Source organism: Theropithecus gelada, chromosome 15 (assembly GCF_003255815.1).
Source record: "Theropithecus gelada isolate Dixy chromosome 15, Tgel_1.0, whole genome shotgun sequence".
Lineage (NCBI taxonomy): Eukaryota > Metazoa > Chordata > Mammalia > Primates > Cercopithecidae > Theropithecus > Theropithecus gelada.
Window position 1 is genome coordinate 27,741,451 of NC_037683.1, and position 19,571 is coordinate 27,761,021.

At 49.1% G+C, this 19,571-nt stretch overlaps 2 protein-coding genes across 7 annotated transcripts in view; one reads left to right on the forward strand and one right to left on the reverse strand.

Annotated features, from left to right (window-relative positions):
• Nucleotides 1–4,463: 4,463 nt before the first annotated feature.
• Nucleotides 4,464–9,021, forward strand: HDHD3 (haloacid dehalogenase like hydrolase domain containing 3). 4 transcript variants are annotated; one of them, XM_025360648.1, is made up of 3 exons: nucleotides 4,464–4,752; nucleotides 6,905–6,978; nucleotides 7,924–9,021. In XM_025360648.1, exon 3 carries the CDS (start codon nucleotides 8,088–8,090, stop codon nucleotides 8,841–8,843), a length of 756 nt encoding a protein of 251 aa, XP_025216433.1. In that variant the 5' UTR covers nucleotides 4,464–4,752; nucleotides 6,905–6,978; nucleotides 7,924–8,087; the 3' UTR covers nucleotides 8,844–9,021. The 4 variants fall into 4 exon arrangements, with proteins under 4 accessions (XP_025216433.1, XP_025216436.1, XP_025216435.1 ...); XM_025360651.1 differs by lacking the exon at nucleotides 6,905–6,978; XM_025360650.1 differs by lacking the exon at nucleotides 6,905–6,978 and having other exon boundaries at nucleotides 4,464–4,556; nucleotides 7,924–9,019.
• A 2,199-nt stretch (nucleotides 9,022–11,220) lies between these two features.
• Nucleotides 11,221–19,571, reverse strand: part of BSPRY (B-box and SPRY domain containing) — a 23,206-nt gene continuing 14,855 nt past the window's right edge. For 2 of the 3 annotated variants that reach the window (XM_025359655.1, XM_025359654.1), the window contains exons 5-6: nucleotides 14,095–14,219; nucleotides 11,230–12,861 (exon numbers count right to left, since the gene is read on the reverse strand). In XM_025359655.1, coding sequence (XP_025215440.1) covers nucleotides 12,335–12,861; nucleotides 14,095–14,219 — 652 coding nt within the window. In that variant the 3' untranslated portion in view covers nucleotides 11,230–12,334. Of the gene's footprint in view, nucleotides 12,862–14,094; nucleotides 14,220–19,571 lie in introns of all 3 variants that reach the window. The other variant, XM_025359656.1, reaches the window with a different exon arrangement.

The window sequence follows — 19,571 nt, forward strand, 5'->3', positions numbered from 1 at the left end:
CCTGTAGTCCCAGCTACTCGGGAGGCTGAGGCAGGAGAATGGCGTGAACCCGGGAGGCGGAGCTTGCAGTGAGCTGAGATCCGGCCACTGCACTCCAGCCTGGGCAACAGAGCGAGACTCCGCCTCAAAAAAATAAATAAAAATAAAAATAACATCAGCGGGGCATGGTGACACACATCTGTGGTCCCAGCTACTTGGGAGGCTGAGGCAGGAGGACTGCCTGAGTCCAGGAGGTAGAGGCTGCAGTGAGCCATGTTTGGCCTGCACTCCGGCCTGGGCTACAAAGGAAGATCCTGTCTCCAAACAAACAAACAAAAAAAATGTCTGGCTCTACTAAAGCTGAACATTTGCATATCTTATGACCCTGTGATTCCACACCTAGGTATTTACCCAACAGCACCTATGTTCATCAAGAGACATGTTCAACAGTGTTCATAGCAGCATTTTATAAGCATTTTATATGTAATAAGCAGCATTTTATATGTAATAAGGCTGGGCATGATGGCTCACGCCTGTATTCCCAGCACTTTGGGAGGCTGAGGTGGGCGGATCACTTGAGCTCCGGAGTTCAAGACCAGCCTGGCCAACATGATGAAATACCATCTCTACTAAAATACACAGATTATCCGGGCGTGGTGGCAGGCACCTGTAATCCCAGCTACTTGAGAGACTGAGGCAGGAGAATTGCTTGAAACCAGGAGGTGGGAGGTTGCAGTGAGCCGAGATGGTGCCGCTGCACTCCAACCTGGGTGACAGAGTGAGAATTCATCTCCAAAAAAAAGAAAAAAGAAATGTAATAAACAAAACTGGAGATAACCCAAATGTTCATCAACAGTAAAATGTGGTCTGTTTATATAATGGAATATTAAAGGTGTGAGAATGAGTTAACCACAACTACACGTAGCAACATAAATGTATCAAATACAATTTTGAGCAAAAGCAGCAAGGCATGAAAGAGTGCATGCTATATTATTCTGTTTATATACAGTTCAAAAACAAGTAAAACGATGCAATTTGAAGTCAAGATAGTTACCTTTTGGGTGGTAAGTGACTGGGAGTGGACAGGCTGTGGGGGGTTTTTGGAAATTGTTTTTTCTTGGTCTGGGTGCTGGTTGCATGAGTATGTTCACTTTGTGAAAATTCACATTTTGAATATTGGGAGACTGAGCCCAGAGAGAAAAATAATTGAATGGAGAGCTCACAGACAGATGGCAGAGCTGGGACCAGAACCTAAGGGGTTAGGTTTCCAGTGACCTTGAAAAGTGGACAGTATCAGACATTCTTGGATTCTGTGAAATGCAGCTGAACCTCTGGTCTCCCAGTCGCCCTTCCCACCCCTACTTGTGCTTCATGCTTGTAACACAAAACCAGTTTTGCAAGTGAGTCCCCAAATGAGTCGGGCTCTCTCTTGCAGGGCCAAAGTCTGTGACTCTGCATTTCGTGTTTCTTCCCAGGCCTGAACCCAGTGAACAGACCAACTTGGAACACAGGAGAAAGTTTTGTTTTTTTGTTTTTAAGAGTTGAAAGGAAGACAATTAGGCCAGGCGCAGTAGCTCATGCCTATAATCCTGGCACTTTGGGAGGCCAAGGCGGGTGGATCACTTGAGGTCAGGAGTTCTAGACCAGCCTGGCTACATGGTGCAACCTCGTCTCTATTAAAAATTCAAAAAATTACCTAGGCACAGTGGCGCACACCTGTAATCCCAGCTACTCAGGAGGCTGAGGCAGGAGAATCGCTTGAACCTGAAAGGCAGAGGTTGCAGTGACTCTAGATTGTACCACTGCACTCCAGCCTGGGTGACAGAGTGAGACTCTGTCTCAAAAAAAAAAAAAAAAGAAAAAAGAAAAAAAAGAAATGGGCTGGGCGCGGTGGCTCGTGTCTGTAATCCCAGCACTTTGGGAGGTCGAGGCAGGTGGATCACCTGAGGTCAGGAGTTCAAGATCAGCCTGGCCAACATGATTAAATCCCGTCTCTACTAAAATACATAAATTATCTGGGCATGGTGGCAGGCACCTGTAATCCCAGCCACTCGGGAGGCTAAGGCAGGAGAATCACTGGAACCCGGCAGGTGGAGGTTGCAGCGAGCCGAGATGGCGCCATTGCACTTCAGCCTGGGCAACAAGAGTGAAACTCCGTCTCAAAAATGGAAGAAAGTGAGAAAGAGACAGAGAGGGAGGGAGAGGAAAGCAAGAAAAGCAAGAGAGAAAGAGAGAAAGGGAGGGATGGAGGGAGGAAGGGAGGGAGGGAGGGAGGGAGAAAGAAAGGAGAGAGGGAGGGAGGAAGAGAAAGAGGAAAGAAAGAAAATTAGATGCATGTTTGTGTGCTCCTAGAAATCTGTGTTGTAGCATAACCAAAACTGTCACCTCAGCAATCCCTGGGGAGTAAGAAAGATGGGGGTGGCGAAGCCCTTCTCTCCCTGCCCCAAGGCTGCTGCCCTTGTTCAGTAAGCAGGCTGAAGCTCCACACCCTTCTCCTTGCCAGTTCCTCACCTGGAGTACTTGTTCCTTGATCTTAACCTGACAACCTCTTTCTCACCATTCAGATCTTTGTTCCTCCCTTGACCACCTCGTCCAAAGAGATACCCTGTCACTGTTCATAAAATGATTCTGTGTTACTGCTTCCACTTCTCACTTTCTGAAATCACTTTATGTATCTACTCGATGGTTGTCTGCCCCTCCCATGTCCCATGCAGGCAGGAACCACCTTGTTTCCCACTGAATCCTCAGAGAAGGACAGGGGACACAGAGCCCACAGATGCTAGGTGTTCAGTGAATGAGGTTGGGTGGTGGGGGGCTGGCTTTTTACTTTGTACACATTTGTATTTTGCATTATTATTATTTTTTTTTGAGACAGAGTCTTGCTCTGTCACCCAGGCTGGAGTACAGTGCTATGATGTTGGCTCACTGTAACCTCCGCCTCCCAGATTTAAGTGATTCTCCCGCCTCAGCTTCCTGAGTAGCTGGGATTACAGGTGCCTGCCACCATGCCTGGCTAATTTTTGTATTTTTAGTAGAGATGGGGTTTCACCATGTTGGTCAGCTGGTCTCAAACTCCTGACCTCAGGTGATCCACCCGCCTCAGCCTCCCAAAGTGCTGGGATTACAGACGTGAGCCACCGCACCCGGCCAACACGCATTACTTTTGCAAACAAAAATAAAAGTCTTTTTTTATTCTTCAAAAGAATAAAAAAGCTCCCTGGTGGTCTAGTGGTTAGGATTCCAGGCTCTTACCACAGGGTTCTTAAAAACAAAAAGAGGCCGGGCGCAATGGCTCGCGCCTGTAATCCCAGCACTTTGGGATGCCGAGATGGGCGGATCACCTAAGGTCTGGAGTTCAAGACCAGCCTGGAAAACACGGCGAAACCCTGTCTCTACTAAAAATACAAAAATTAGTCGGGCATGGTGGCACAGGCCTGTAATCCCGGCTACTCCGGAGGCTGAGGCAGGAGAATTGCTTGAACCCAGGAGGCGGAGGTTGCAGTGAGCCGAGATCGCTCCCGTTGCACTCCAGCCTGGGGCAACAAGAGTGAAACTCTGTCTCAAAAAAAGAAAAAAAAAAAGAATAGGCCTGGTGCAGTGGCTCAGGCCTGTAATCCCAGCACTTTGGGAGGCTGAGGCGGGCAAATCAGTTGAGACCACTCTGGCCAACATGGTGAAGCCCTGTCTCTACAAAAAAAAAATACAAAAATTAGTTGGGTGTGGCGGCATGCGCCTGTAATCCCAGTTACTCGGGAGACTGAGGCAGGAGAATCGCACGAACCTGGGAGGCGAGGTTGCAGTGGGTTGAGATCGCACCACTGCACTCCAGCCTGGGCGACAGAGCGAGACTCCGTCTCAAAAAAAAAAAGAATAGAAAAAGAAAGAATAAAAAAGCAGGTTACTGCAGTTGGATTTAACCTCACCAAGTTGGATTTAACAAGTTTCCAACTGAAAGCAATTTCCTCCAATACCAACTGGGGACCCTGAGACCAGAGAGGGGCAGGGCCTTGCTCAGGTTCACACAACACTAAGCAAGCAAGGCTGGGTCCCAGCTCCCCTCCTCCCAGTCAACCAGGTACTTCTCGGGGGTATGCGATCCAAAGGAGGCAAGGAGCGGGGTGGGGGATGGGGAGCGGGAAGAGCGCGGTGGGGAGGGAAGGTATGGCGGGCAGGGGGTGCGCAGACAGGGCAGAGAAGGTGCTGGTAACGGGGGCTGGAGAGCGCGGAAGGGTGTGCGGGCTGGGGAACCGAGAGGGAGCGGGGAGGGAATAAGGGGCGGAGCGGGTGCAGAGTAACGGAAGCGCGCAGTGAAGGCGGGTGACAGGCGCAGAGAGGCGCACAGTGAGACGAAGGAGGGAGAGGGGACGGCGAGGACGACGAGGGAGGCGGCTGGAAGAGGGAGAAAGCGAGGGGACAAGGGAGGGGAAACGGGCAAGGACAGACAGAGGCGGGTCGGGATGGGAGGGAGGGGCGGCCCGCACGATCCCCGCCCCGCCTCGCCTCCCGGGGCCTGCGCGCCTTCCCCCGAGCCCGCGGGACTTGCGGCTGCGTTCTCAACCGGCTTCCTTGCAACTCAGGTAGGTCCTGGGCCGGGGAACCGGCGCCGAGCCGTGGATGCGCTACAGCGAGAAGGGGATCCAAGGGGTCGGCCGCGGCAAAGGTCCCTAGGACCCCCGCGCCAGCTCACGCTGCTAACGGCAGCTGTAGAGATTCTGCGTGAGGTTCAGGCTCCTGGACTTCGCCTTTCCCGAGCGGTGGAGGTGGGGAAGAAGGGCGAGCAGTTCATGCCTGCAGCGCAGAGCCCCAAACCCGCGCTTTTAGAACTAGAAAAAGCCAGGCCGGGCGCGGTGGCTCACGCCTGTAATTCCAGAACTTTGGGAGGCCGAGGCGGGAGGATCAAGAGGTCAGGAGTTCGAGATCTGCCTTGAAGGGGTGGCCTGCCCCTCCACACCTGTGGGTGTTTCTCGTAAGGTGGAACGAGAGACTTGAGAAAAGAAATAAGACACAGAGACAAAGTATAGAGAAAGAAAAGCGGGGCCCAGGGGACCGGCGCTCAGCTTACAGAGGACCCACGCCGGCCCCGGTCTCTGAGTTCCCTTAGTATTTATTGATAATTATCTTTACCATCTTAAAGACAGGGGAGTGGCAGGACAATAGGATCAAAGAAAAAAGAGGAAATCGGCAGTAAGACATAGGAACAAAAACCTCTGTGATATGAATAAGTTCAAAGGAAAATCCTGTGCCTTGAGATAAACCTTTTAGCAACATTGTTTCATCCTATCACATGGGGATAAACCTTGGACAATACCTAGCTTTCCTAGGCAGAGGTCCCTGCGACCTTTGGACCTTTGGCTGTGTACGTGTCTCTGGGTAGTTGAGATTAAGAGAATGGTGATAACTTTTAACCAGCAAGCTACCTTCAGGCATTTGTTTAACAAAGACACATCCTGCACAGCCCAAAATCCATTAAACCTTGAGTCACCGCAACACACGTCTCTTGCAAGGACAAGGTTGGGGGTAGGGTCACAGATTAACAGCATTTCAAATACAAAACAAAATGGAGTCTCTTATGTCTACTTCTTTCTATATAGACACAGTAACAGGCTGATCTCTCTTCCTTTTCCCCACATGCCTGGCCAACATAGTGAAACCCTGTCTCTACTAAAAATACAAAAATTAGCCAGGTGTGGTGGCGGGCGGCTGTAGTCCCAGCTACTCGGGAGACTGAGAAAGGAGAATCACTTGAATCTGGGAGTTGGAGGTTGCGGTGAGCAGAGACCATGCCATTGCACTCCAACTTGGGTGACAGAGTGAGACTCTGTCTCAAAAGAAAAAAAAGAAAAAAAAAGAAAAAAAGAGCCGGCCAGGTGTGGTGACTCACGCCTGTAATCCCAGCACTTTGGGAGGCTGAGATGGGCGGATCACCTGGGGTCGGGAGTTCGAGACCAGCCTGACTAACATGGAGAAACCCCGTCTCTACTAAGAATTGAAAAAAAAAAAAAAAAGGAGATCGAAATCATCCTGGCTAACATGGTGAAACCCCGTCTCTACGAAAAATACGAAAAACTAGCCAGGCGAGGTGGCGGGTTCCTGTAGTCCCAGCTACTGGGGAGGCTGAGGCAGGAGAGTGGTGTAAACCCGGGAGGCGGAGCTTGCAGTGAGCCGAGATCGCGCCACTGCACTCCAGGCTGGGTGACAGAGCGAGACTCCGTCTCAAAAAAAAAAAAAAAAAAATTAGCCAGGTGTGGTGGCACATGCCTGTAATACCAGCTATTGGGGAGGCTGAGGCAGGAGAATCGCTTAAACCTGGGAGGTGGAGGTTGCAGTGAGCCAAGATCGCGCCATTGCACTCCGGCCTGGGCGACAAGAGTGAAACTCCGTCTCAAAAATAAAAGAAAAAGCCAAGGGTCAGGAGCCAGAACCCTCTGCTCTAGTCTTAGCTGTGCCACTGTGACTCCCTGTGTGATTTGGGGGGTAAATTACTGCCCCTCACTGGGTCTCTGTCTACACACCTGCAAAATGAGAGGGTCTTTAGATGAGTCTCCTTAATTCATTTCCTAGACAAGCTTCCTCCAAGGCTTCCCCAGATTCACCAGCGATGCCCCTCCCTAAGTATCAACTTGGCTGTACTTTGAACTCTGGCCCCTCAGGTTTCAAGGGTTTGTCTGGGATCAAACAGGCCTTGTCTGGGATCAGTTCTGTCTGGGGAAAGAAGCTGCACCAGCCTCTGGATAGCAGGCTGAGTCATTTGTTTCTTGTGCCTTGAGTCAGTTCTCTCATCGGCTCTCCTCCTAGGCCAGTGTTATTACCTCCAGTAAAGATCGAAAAGTTGGGGTTCAGAGAGGGCTAGAGACAGACAGCCTGCTCTGTCCTGTCTTTTCTCCTGTGCTGGATTTTAAAAATCCAAATATATTTCATGGTACAGTGGAAGAACTGGTCAGAGAGTCTGGAAGTTTGGGTTCTGGTCCTGGCTGTGCCACTGACCCACTGTGACCTTAGGTAAGTACCTGCCCCTTTCAGGCTCAGTCTACTCCGCCCAGCAGCCAGGATATTGTTCAGATGCTCTGCAAGTCCCTTTCTGTCTTTGACATCCCTAATAATGATAATAGCAATCATAATAATTGTGTCCTGACCTACAAGGTCCTGCCTGAGCTGGCCTCTGTCAACCCAAAGCACCAGACTCCTTGCCCTGCCTCAGGGCCTTTGCACTTGCTATTTCCACTGATGGGAGCACTCACCTACCTCTGCTTCTTGCACATTCATTCTTCTGATCTCCATTGAAACTTGACTTGCAGGGCCGGGAATGGTGGCTCACGCCTGTAATCCCAGTACTTTGGGTGGCCAAGGCTGGGGGATCACTTGAGTCCAGGGGTTGGAGAGCAGCCTGGGCAACATAGTGAGATCCCCACCACCCCACCCCACCCCACTGCCCCGTCTCTACAAAAAATTCAAAAGTTAGCTGGGAATGGTGGCTCCCAGCTACGAGGGGGGCTGAAGCAGGAGGACTGACTGAGCCTGGGAGATCAAGGCTGCAATGAGCCGTGCACTCCAGCCTGGGAGACAGAGAGAGAGACCGTGTCTCAAAAGAGAAATTAAAAATAAATAAAAAGAAACTTCACTTGCTTATGACATTCCCTAACTACACAGACTAGATGCATTCCCTGGATTTATATCCTTATGGTATCTATTGACTTCATTGTATTTAAGTATTTGTGTAGTTCTTTGCCTAATACCTGTATGCCTGTTCTTCAGTGCCTGTAAATGCCATAAGGGCTGGAAATCTGTCCCATATGCTAGCAGCTAGCTCAAAAAGGTGCTCAGAAATGTGTTGTGGATTCAGAGTGACTTTCCTAGGGTCACACCATTGGCAGCACCAGAATTTGAACCCAGTCTGTCTGATGTCAGGGCCTGAGCTTTCACCTTACCTGCTGTTTTTCATTCTAGGATCTTGTGCTGTGAAGACATTTCCCAAGTGCTTCATGTTAGCCAGCAAATCTGACCCACAAGGCCTGGAAAGTGGTGATTGTTAGGTTGTGCAGAGGTGGTCAGCGTCCCCTGGGACCCACTGTAGGACCTGAGGCAGAACTGGGGTGGACTTGGCCTCCTCCATGGCACACCGGCTGCAGATACGACTGCTGACATGGGATGTGAAGGACACGCTGCTCAAGCTCCGCCACCCCTTAGGGGAGGAGTATGCCACCAAGGCCCGGGCCCATGGGCTGGAGGTGGAGCCCTCAGCCCTGGAACAAGGCTTCAGACAGGCATACAGGGTCCAGAGCCACAGCTTCCCCAACTACGGCCTGAGCCATGGCCTCACCTCCCGCCAGTGGTGGCTGGACGTGGTCCTGCAGACCTTCCACCTGGCAGGTGTCCAGGATGCTCAGGCTGTAGCCCCCATCGCTGAACAGCTGTATGAGGACTTCAGCCGCCCCTGCACCTGGCAGGTGTTGGATGGGGCTGAGGACACCCTGAGGGAGTGCCGCTCACGGGGTCTAAGGTTGGCAGTGATCTCCAACTTTGACCAACGGCTAGAGGGCATCCTGGGGGGCCTTGGCCTGCGTGAACACTTCGACTTTGTGCTGACCTCTGAGGCTGTTGGCTGGCCCAAGCCAGACCCCCGCATTTTCCAGGAGGCCTTGCGGCTTGCTCATATGGAACCGGTAGTGACAGCCCATGTTGGGGATAATTACCTCTGCGATTACCAGGGGCCTCGGGCCGTGGGCATGCACAGCTTCCTGGTGGTTGACCCACAGGCACTGGACCCTGTAGTCAGGGATTCTGTACCTAAAGAACACATCCTCCCCTCTCTGGCCCATCTCCTGCCTGCCCTTGACTGCCTAGAGGGCTCCACCCCAGGGCTTTGAGGCCGGTGAGGGAAGTGGCTGGGCCCTAGGCCGTGGAGAAAACCCTAAACAAAGCTTGGAGACAGGGAGCCTCTTTCTCCACAGCTCTGGACTTTCCCCCTCTGCCTGCAGCCTTTGTCACCTATTCTGATAATAAAGCAGTGAGTGCTGAGCTCTCAGCCTTGCCCCACTAACCAGCTCCTAGCCTCTGCCTTCCCTCATTCTCATTCGCACCCTTTTCCACTAGGAGGCCTCTTCACATCCAACAGGATTCACAGAAGGCCCAACTAGCTTCAAAACCAGGCACTTTCAAACTTGGTTTTAGCAGCAGGGGCCTTTTGTCATGGGAGGTCTGAAACCCCATTATGCAAAACTAAAAACAAACTGAAAAACGGCTGGAGTTGAAGCAGAGGTCCTAAGGTCTCTCTTTCAGCTTCTGAAACACCCTCCCTCTGGAAGCCTGGGGTCAGCATTTAGTTTGAAAAGCAGTATGCTAAGCCGTCCTATAAGGACACTGTCCATTAGTACCACATAGTATGAAGAGAATTTAAGCAAGGAACCCCATGACAGTCATGAGAAGAAATCCTGTTGATATATGCCTGCCCCGTGTTAGGTAATGTGCTAAGTTATTTATATGCACATATAACCCTCAAAGCTACCTCGTTGGGCCTAGGTGGTTTGACCCCCACCACAACTTGACGAATGAGGAAACTGAAATTCAGAGGTTAAGCAGCCTGCCCGAGGTCACAGCCAGCATGCAAAGAAGCCAGGATTGCAATTTAGGCACATCTGAATCCAAAGCCCATTGGCTTGACCACTAGGTTGTAAATAGATGGGGATGCTTGTCATATGAAACATGGTACAGTGGAGATTCTGGGAGAATAGGGGAGCTGTCCTAAAGAATGTCAATCTCGAAGGGCACCTCTGTCGCAGAGACCAGTGTGGAGGTAGGAAAGTATGGGGAGCAAGGACTGGAGTGTAGGGAGTAGGTTTGTGGGGAGGGGGGAACAATTGGAGGTTGAAGTAGGTTGGGTTTTTCAATTCCTTTTCTCACTTTAGGAGGCTGAGGCAGGAGGATCACTTGAGCTCAGGAGTTCGAGACTAGTCTGGGCGACACGGTGAAACCCCATCTCTACAAAAAATTTAAGAACTAGCCCAGTGTGCTGGCACACACCTTTAATCCCAGCCACTCAGAAGGCTGAGGCGAGAGGATCACTTGAGCCCAGGAGTTCTGTTACAGTGAGCTACATGCCACTGCACTCCAGCCTGGGCAACAGAGTGAAACCCTGTCTCTGAAAACAAAAACAACAAAAATTTCTCTTCCTGCCTCCCCACCTTCCCACACCTTTCTACTTGGTATTTGCTGGACATCTCTGTGCCTTGCCCAGTGCCAGGGGATGCCACACATTAAAAACATAGGCACACTCCTGGCAGTGTGTTCTGGTGCCAGCAGCCCGGGAGCGTTCTAGAGTGGATGCTGAATTGAGGAGTGGCACTGGGGGTGGCTTTAGATGAGCAGGGGGATGCGGAGGACGTTCCTGCAGCAGGCCCATGAACTGTGGAATGAAGGCTGCTGTGAGGAGCTGGGTTGGTGGGTTGGGAGAAACATGGCATGGGGACCTTCAGGTGTCAAGAAAAGCCTTGGCTTTGACCCAGATTTGTGAGCAGGGGCTGTGCCCAGGCAAAGGCAGGGAAGATCTCTTTGGGACTTGACCAAACCCCTTTTGGTCTGTCTTCCTTGGGACTGGCACCAAGGCCAGGCAGCAGTAATTTCCTTTTCTTTTTTTTTTTTTTTTTGGAGATGGAGTCTTACTCTGTTGCCCAGGCTGGAGGGCAGTGTTGCAATCTCGGCTCACTGCAATCTCCGCCTGCCAGGTTCAAGCGATTCTCCTGCCTCAGCCTCCCGAGTAGCTGAGATCACAGGTGTGCACCATTATGCCCAGCTAATTTTTTGTATTTTTAGTAGAGATGGGGTTTCACCATGTTGGCCAGGCTGGTCTCGAACTTCTGACCTCAGGTGATCCACCTGCCTTGGCCTCCCTTTGAGACTCTGTCTCAAAACAAAAATTAATTAATAAACACTGGTTTTCAAACTGCTCTGTGGCTCCCAAAGAAAGTGGGGAGGGCTCTGCCTTTCATTTTCTTTGGACCCAGGAGCCTAAAGTTGTAGGTAAGATTACTTTAGAAGAGAGTTCCTGGATAAAAGTTTGAAGACCACTGTTCTAGGGTGAACTTCTCATGGAGACAAGCATAAAGGGACTTGCCTTGGGTCTTGGTAACGTCTCCAGGCTCTCTCTGCTACACTGAGCTGCCGCCCACTTATTTCCGAGAATACAATAAGGGTATGAAGACAGGCCAGCGTACGGTATACACCCAATTAGCAACAAAGAACATGGAATAAATCTTTAATGCTTTCAAGACCTTTAATAATGCCCACGTGCCCTGAGGTTGGCCCTCTTGCTCCCTCAGCTCTTTCTGGCTTTAAGCCATCACCCCAGGTGTGCAGTTTATGTTAGAGGGGGCCATCAGGTAGGGAAACTTAGCAGCTTCTCTAAGGGAAAAGGCTGTCCCTGCTATTACTGGTGGGCACAGGCTGGAGCTCAGTCGGCAGGTGTGAGACAGATGCTGATGATGGGGCTGCAGTCAGGTTACCTGGAGACATGATCCCCTGGTCCTCTGAGGGCCTAGGCAGGACATGGGGGAGGACACGGTCCTCTAGGACAGAGTCCGCTGGCCAGGAGCAGCCTTTCAGGTTGCTCTTGTGTGCTAGAAAAAATATTTTCTCTATGTGTCATGTCATGAAAAAGAAGCACTGAATTAATGGGATGTGGAAACTTTACCCACAGGCTCCTCTGCCTGTGAAGAGAAGCACTTCTGCATGTGCAAAGCTGGAGCAGGAGGCTGAATGGCAGTGCTTCTCCAGAGACCACCACATCCACCCAAGTCACCTGTCCACCTACATTCACCTATCCATCTATCCATCCACTCACCTGCCAAATATTTATTGCATACTCACTATGCACCAGGCACCATCCTGGATGCCAGAGACAAAGTGAAGACACCCTCAGAGGGGCAGATGCATGGTGGATTTGGGAGACTAAGGCCCAGGGAATAGTGGGTTCCCCACAGATAGCCAGCATTCAGAGCAGCAATCTCCAACCCTTTGAATGCAAGGACTTTTTTGCTTATCTGTGGTGGCAGATATCACGAAAATGTATAAACAGTTTTTTTGTTTTTTTGTTTTTTTAGCTCATTAGCTATCGTTAGTGTATTTTATGTGGCCCAAGAAAATTCTTCGAATGTGGCCCAGGGAAGCCAAAAGTTTGGACACCTGTGATTTACAGGTTGTGCCTAGATCTGAAAGAGATCCCCATCCCTCCTAAAGCTGCCCACTCGTTGTGGGCCTTGTTTCCCTTAGAAACACCACACACATCATTTGGGAAAAGGACACTGAGTAGAAACATGGCCTGAAAGGGTGGTGGGAGGTGGACCTGGCTTCCTGTGGCCAGAAGTCAGCGGACGATGGAAATGGTCTGATCGGCCACAGCAAAGACTGGGAAGAGGGGCCCCAGGAAGGACCCATGATGGGTATACAGCACTGTGCCGGAGGCTGGCTCATAGAAGAGCAGCTCCCGAGCCTGCAAGTCCAGCAGTACACCCAGCTGGGCTGGGCCCCGCAGCAGCCCCAGGGGCTCATGTTGCCCATTGTGTGAGAAACGAAACTCCTGATCATAGCGAGAGAAGACCCAGGAGAAGGCATTGTGGCCCAGACGGCAGTCACTGCCAGAACCCTTGCGGGGCAGGTGACCTGAGGCCACGCCCACCTTATAGGCACAACTGTTCTGGACATTCACCATCCAGGCATGGAGCCCATTCTGGAAGGAGGTGGCAGCCAGGGCATTGGGCCAGTGGTCGAAGCGCTCTGGGCCATCTGCACAGGTCTTTGACTTCTTGGTGCTGAAGGTCAGGGTCTTTCGATCATCTGACAATTGCAGGAAGGGGCTGACTGTCCTCTCATCGATCCGTATGTCCTCTGTGCCTGCCAGAAAGAATTCTCAGAGTTGCCGAGGGCCCACCCTGCCCTAACCTGGTCCTGCCAGGTAGCAAAAGTTCCTCACCACTCATTAGCATGGTGACCTCATATAAGCCATTTACTTTCTCTGTGCCTCATCTATAAAATGGATGTCAAAATAGGACTTCTCACTGAGTGATCACAAGAATTAAACAGAATCATACATGTAAAGTGCCCAGCATGTAGTGCTCTGTAAACTGTAGCCTTTATAACAATAGTTACTATCAGTCAAGACCCTCATCTGTAAACTCTGATAGAAATAAGGCCCAGAGAGGAAAAAGGGAGTTGCCCAAGTTTAGACACTGAGTTGGTGGCAGGGGCAAAATGAAGACAAAGCATTTTGTTCCTATACCTAGCACTGATTATACTCCTTTCTACTTGGTCATATGTGTGACCTCCAGATTGCACTTGTCCTAGAAACACAGCCTCTGGGAGCTAGGAAGCATGAGATAAGCAATTTCTAGCAAATACCTAAACTGCTGGTAAATCAGGCATCATTTGATACCAGAATCTACAGTAGACAAGCTACAACTTGTATCAAAATTGTAAGGATAATATGAGGAGGGAGGATTAAAACTGAAAAAAAAAAAATCAGTCTATTAACCTAACTATTCCACGAATTGTGCAAAGACTATCATTGGGAGAATGGAAGCTTCCATCTAACTTGGAGGAGGCCTGCTCTGGAGAACCCCTGTGCTAAGTGGGAATTCCTGGAGGCAGAAGACCATGTCAGTTTACCTCTGTGGCCCCAGCATGCGGCACAGGGTGAGGCCCACAGTTGGTCTGAGTCAGTGTGTGTAAAGTGAGTAAGTGAGGCAAATCAGGCAGCTTGATTCTTGGTCCAGATGTTCTTCAGTTGGCCATCAATTATATCTTCTTAAAGAGAAACCCCAGGTTTCCAATAAATAATACTGAGCTGCCCTAGTAAGTCAGGATATAAGGAAGACATGACTTATAGGAATGAGATTTATCTTTGACCCAACCACAGAACATGTTAGTCTGGAAATGGGCAGGACTTGGCCCAGCTGCCCCAGGCCTGTCTGGAACCTTGACCCTACTGACCAGCCTGCATCCAGGATGACTTGTTTAAGCTACCATTTCAGAAGCACGAGTCGCCATTGTGAACCAGGAGTGAACCCCAGACAGACAGACAGAAGCCCAGTTGTCCTAATGATCCTGGACGACTCTACTGCTGCTAACCTGAGAGGGACCCAAGAACCGCCGTTGCCCAGAGTCGGGTCAGTAGTGGGCTCCGAGTGCACTTCTCATTAAAGTTCAACATTTCCGACTCCTGGGGATCCAAAATGCCCTCTGCTTCTTCAGTCCTTATATGGGGAAAAACAGAGACAGAGATTCAGGATGGTTCTGGAAATATATCTGCATCAATATGGGGTGAAGAGAAGAACAGAAGTAAAATTCTCCTATCCAGGTGACACCAAGATTGGCAGCTAGGGCCAGGTGCAGTGGCTCACCCCTGTGACCCTAGCACTTTGGGAGGCCTGAGGTGGGAGAGGATTGTTTGAGCCCAGGAGTTTGAGACCAGCATGGGCAACATAATAAGACTCCACCTCTACAAAAAATTTAAAAATTAGCTGGGCATGGTGAGGCATGCACCTGTAGTCCCAGCTACTTGGGAGGCTGAGGTGGGAGAATTGCTTGAGCCCAGGAGTTCGAGGCTGCAGTGAGCCGAGATCATGCCACTGAACTCCGGCCTTGGTGACAGAGTGATACCCTGTCTCAAAAAAAAAAAAAAAGAGTGGCATCCAGGCCCCAAACAGGGGCTTGGGCCCAAAGGGAAGGTGGCCATTTCCCCTGTTCCCCCCCACAGAAACCTTAATTTTAGCAAAGCTGGTGGACAGTTTACAGGGAGATGTATTCTTGGTGCTAGTATTAGAAATTGAAGGTGGTGTGCTCTGCAGAGGAAGCAACTTGCCAGAGTCCCTCAGTAAGTTAATGGCAGAGCTGGGGCTAAGACCTGGGCCTCTGGAACCCCTGCACGATAGTCTTTCTACTCCAACATCTTGCCCTTGCCTGGAAAATATCTCACCTCCCTCTCAGACCTGTTGGGGCAGTCATGTTTCCCTGGGTTTTGTCAGAAGGTACAGCCACTCCTCTACTTTAAAAATGCAAACACCTGAGGGGTCCACAGAGGAAAGGGCCATCAGTTATCACCCCAGCCACAAATGAATCATGGCACTGTGCTCTTAATAACTCTCTCCTCAGCTCACAATGGGGCCTGGGTTTTGCTGGAGAGGTAATTTGGGACAATATGATGCCTAGGAGTTGAAAACTGCCGCGTATCAGCAGCAAGGCCCTGGGCTTGCTGTTTTCTCTATAGAATCACACTTCCTTTGCTATAACCTGGGAGACAGTGGTTATCTGATTTGACAGGACAGAACGGATTCAGAGCTAAAAAAGGGAGCTGGATTCAAGTCCTTCCTGCATGCAAAAATAGAACAACACTGGGATGAAGCCCAGACAGCATTCAACATAATTTTTTCCTTGACCTGGAGTGAAATCTCAAAGGAATATAGAGCAAAGTAGGAGTTTACCATGGAGCTCTGCATCCTTTTGACCCAGGTGCTGAAAAAGACCTTTCCTACTGCCTCCAATCCTGAAGATGGCTTTGAGATCAGGCAGTGGTTCTGAATACATACACTCTCTCCCCATATCTCATGGCTTTGCCTATAAATGGAGTGAGGAAACAGGGGTGGGGCATGTGCCCTGATGGCTCTTTGCAAGACTGTCACTGACTGTTCTGCCTTGGGAGGCATGAGGTGAATAGAACCTTAGAAATGCTGGGAGCAAGCTTAGTAACAAAGGCTCTTTGTGGTCAGGACAACAGAGGGTCTATTGCCATCTTCTCAGAATGCAGAAGCTCCAGCCAACAGGTGGGTAAGAAAGAGGAGCTGATGTCAGCGGTGCTAAGCTGTCATCCCAGGGCAAATCTGAAGCTGAACATGGAGAGTAAAGTCTACAGCAAACCACCTGGGCCAGATGCCCTATGGTACCGAAGACAAAACTCATGGCCCCAAAGGAGTGGAAATGAAACAGGGCCTGAACACAGCATGCCCCGGCCAGGATCAGAACACCCAGACGGTGCAGCAGGATCTGCTGCAGTGTCCGGTCAGAGTTGAGCCCAGCCACGAGCGTGGAAACACCAGAGCCAACAAGGCACTTCTCAGATAAGTGAGTTTCCAGCTAGATGGGGCTTGACAACTTTTGAACACACTACTTTGAGAGTATATTCCCTCAGCCTGGGGGCATAAAGAAAAAAACAGACAAATCTGGAACTCTATGGATAGGCCTGTCAATAGTAGTATGGGCTTTGCAATGCCCAGATAACTTTGTATGTATTGTAGGATTGAGCAAATATTGTTGTTGGGGGCTGCAGTCCTCACTGTAAAATAAAAAAAGGTACAAATGTAGAAAGGGAGAGGGCAAAAGAAAAACCTTGAGGTGTTACATTGGAATTAGAAGTTGTGATATGGGCTGGGCATGGTGGCTTATGCCTGTAATCCCAGCACTTTGGGAGACTGAGGCGGGAGGATCACTTGAGGTCAGGAGTTTGAGACCAGCCTGGCTAATATGGTGAAACCTTGTCTCCGCTAAAATTACAAAAATTAGCTGGGTGTGGTGACACATGCTTGTAATCCCAGCTACTTGGCCGGCTGAGGCAGGAGAATCGTTTGGACCCAGGAGGTGGAGGTTGCAGTGAGGCAAGATTGTGCCACTGAGCAACAGAGCGAGACTCAGTCTCAAAAAAAAAAAAAATGAAGCTGTGATACAAACTTATGCATCAAACAGCTACACACACACACACATGCACACTCACTCACTCTCTCTCTTCCTAGTTCTATCTGCCATACACTGAGTGAGGCCTGGAAGCAAGGTCACTGAGTACCCTTAATGCTCAGATCTTGGTTTCTAAATATCATTCTCCACTAAAAACAACCAGGTCCCCTGGAGAAGCAGCTGATTCAGGGGCAGGAAAAGCACAAGTTGAGCTGGGGTTTTCTTCTTGTGCTTCTTGTGCCAGAGAGCAAGAAAGTGCTCAAAGAATGATGGGAACTTTTCAAAAGGACACAGGGTCCAGTTTGAAGGGGCTTCTACTGGCCAAATCTGGGACAGTCTGAATGTCAAAATTAGTAATTACAGTGACAGATTATAATGTATTGAATAAAATAAGAATCCATGAGTCTGTATCAATATTGAATAAGAGAACAAACAAGCAAATAAATAAAGGAATAATTCAGGCAGGAGTGACCAATGGTTGCTAAACTATTGGGAGAAAGTCTGAAGGGACACAGGATATATATGTAGAAAGTGTCTCCTCACAGACTGCTTAGTAATTATAAAAGGAAAAGTGTAACTTTATAATGAGGAAACCTAGTAGACATCACCTTATCCAAGTGCTCAAAATGGACATCCTTGATAACAGACAAAGGGACATCATGTGCCCCCAGATATGATGAACTGAAGACACATCACTTATGAGGTATTCCTGCTAAAAATGTATAACTTGAATCTAATCATAAGGTAACATCAGATAAACCCAACTGAGGGAGATCCTATAAACTGGCCTTGACCTTGACTCTTTAAAAATGTTAAAAAAAAAAAAAAAAAAAAGCTAAGGAATTATTCTAGACTTAAAAAGACCAGCTGAATTAGGAAAACAAAATAAAACACTGTTAAGAACATTGGCACAATTGGAAACAGTCGGATATGGACTGTGTATTAGATTATAGTATTATATCAATGTTAAATTTCTTCTCAATTTACACCGGGGTTATGTAAGGGAATGTCTTTGTTTCTAGGAGAAACATACTGAAGTATTTTGAAAGAAAAGTTCATGTTTTCTGGAATTCACCCTCAAATAGACCATAAAAAAATAAGTTTCTAACATATATACTAGATAGACAAGTAGGAAGACAGAGAGAACGAGCGACAATGAATGTGGCAAAATGTCAACAATTGATATTTTCTAGGTGAAGCTCATTATACTACTTTTGCAACTTTTTTCTAAGTTTGAAATCATTTGAATAAAAAATTAAAGATCAATTTAAAAACCTCAGATCAGCTTGCTATTAAGGATACACTGTATTAAAGGAAGATGATGAAGATAAAGGAGATGGAGAAGATGGGCAGAAGTGTGAAAACATTGTACAAGGGGAGAAGCGGGAACAAGCCAAGCATGCATTAGGAGACAGTAAAATAAATATGATCCATCTACACTGTGCAATACTTCACAAACTTTCAAAAAAGTGACGTGAATCTAAATGTACTGACTTGGAAAGATGTCCCAGATAGCCTAACAAGTTTCACAACAACAGGTATAACATGATCCTATCTGTGTTTTAATTTTTTTTGTTTTTTTTTTTGAGCTAGGGTTTCAGTCCCATCACCCAGGCTGGAGTGCAGTGACAGGCTCTCAGCTCACTATAACCTCCACCTCCTGGACTCAAGTGATCCTCCTGCCTCAGCTTCCCCAGTAACTGGGATGACATGCGTGTGCCACTGCACCCAGCTAATTTTTGTATTTTTAATAGAGAAGGGATCTCGCCATATTGGCCAGGCTGGTTGTGAACTCCTGACCTCAAGTGATCTGCCTGTCTAGGCCTCCCTAAGTGATGGGATTACAGGCGTGAGGCATCATGCCCAGCTTTCTTTTTTTTTTTTTTTTTTTTTTTTGAGGTAGAGTCTCACTCTGTCGCCCAGGCTGGAGTGCAGTGGCGCATCTCAGCTCACTGCAACCTCCGCCTCCTGGGTTCAAGTGATTCTCCTGCCTCAGCCTCCTGAGTAGCTGGGACTACAGGTGCACACCACCATACCTGACTAATTTTTGTGTTTTTAGTAGAGACAGGATTTCACCATCTTGGCCCAGCTGGTTTTGAACTCCTGACCTTAAGTGATCCACCTTCCTCAGCCTCCCAAAGTGAAGGGATTATAGGCATGAGCCACCAGGCCTAAAAACTTTTTTAAGACAACAACCAAAAAACCCCCATACCCTCCTATGACTATATATAAGTCCACAAATGCACATCTATTCAAACCCATTGCTGTCAGAGAATGGGACTGGGAAAGGGTGATGGAGACTCATTTTTTCTTTTTCTTTGAGACAGGGTCTTACACTGTTGCCCAGACTGAGTGCAGTGGTGTGAACACAGCCCACTGTAGCCTCAACCACCCAGGTTCAAGTGATCATCCTGTCTCAGCCTTCTGAGAAGCTGGGACTATAGGTTCTCAGCATGATGCATAGCTAATTTTTTTTTTTTTGTAGAGATCAGGTCTTACTGTATTGCCCAGGCTGGTCTCAAACTCCTAGCTTCAAGCTATCCTCCTGCCTCAGCCTCCCAAAGTGCTGGAATTACAGGTGTAAGACACCATGCCCAGGCCGGGCGCGGTGGCTCAAGCCTGTAATCCCAGCACTTTGGGAGGCCGAGGCGGGTGGATCACGAGGTCAGGAGATCGAGACTATCCTGGCTAACATGGTGAAACCCCGTCTCTACTAAAAATACAAAAAACTAGCCGGGCGTGGTGGCGGGCGCCTGTAGTCTCAGCTACTTGGGAGGCTGAGGCGGGAGAATGGCGTGAACCCGGGAGGCAGAGCTTGCAGTGAGCCGAGATCATGCCACTGCACTCCAGCCTGGGAGACACAGCGAGACTCCGTCTCAAAA

Excerpts from the sequence above, each read along its gene's own strand:
- HDHD3 (XM_025360648.1), top strand. The coding sequence starts at position 8,088 with ATGGCACACCGGCTGCAGATACGACTGCTGACATGGGATGTGAAGGAC.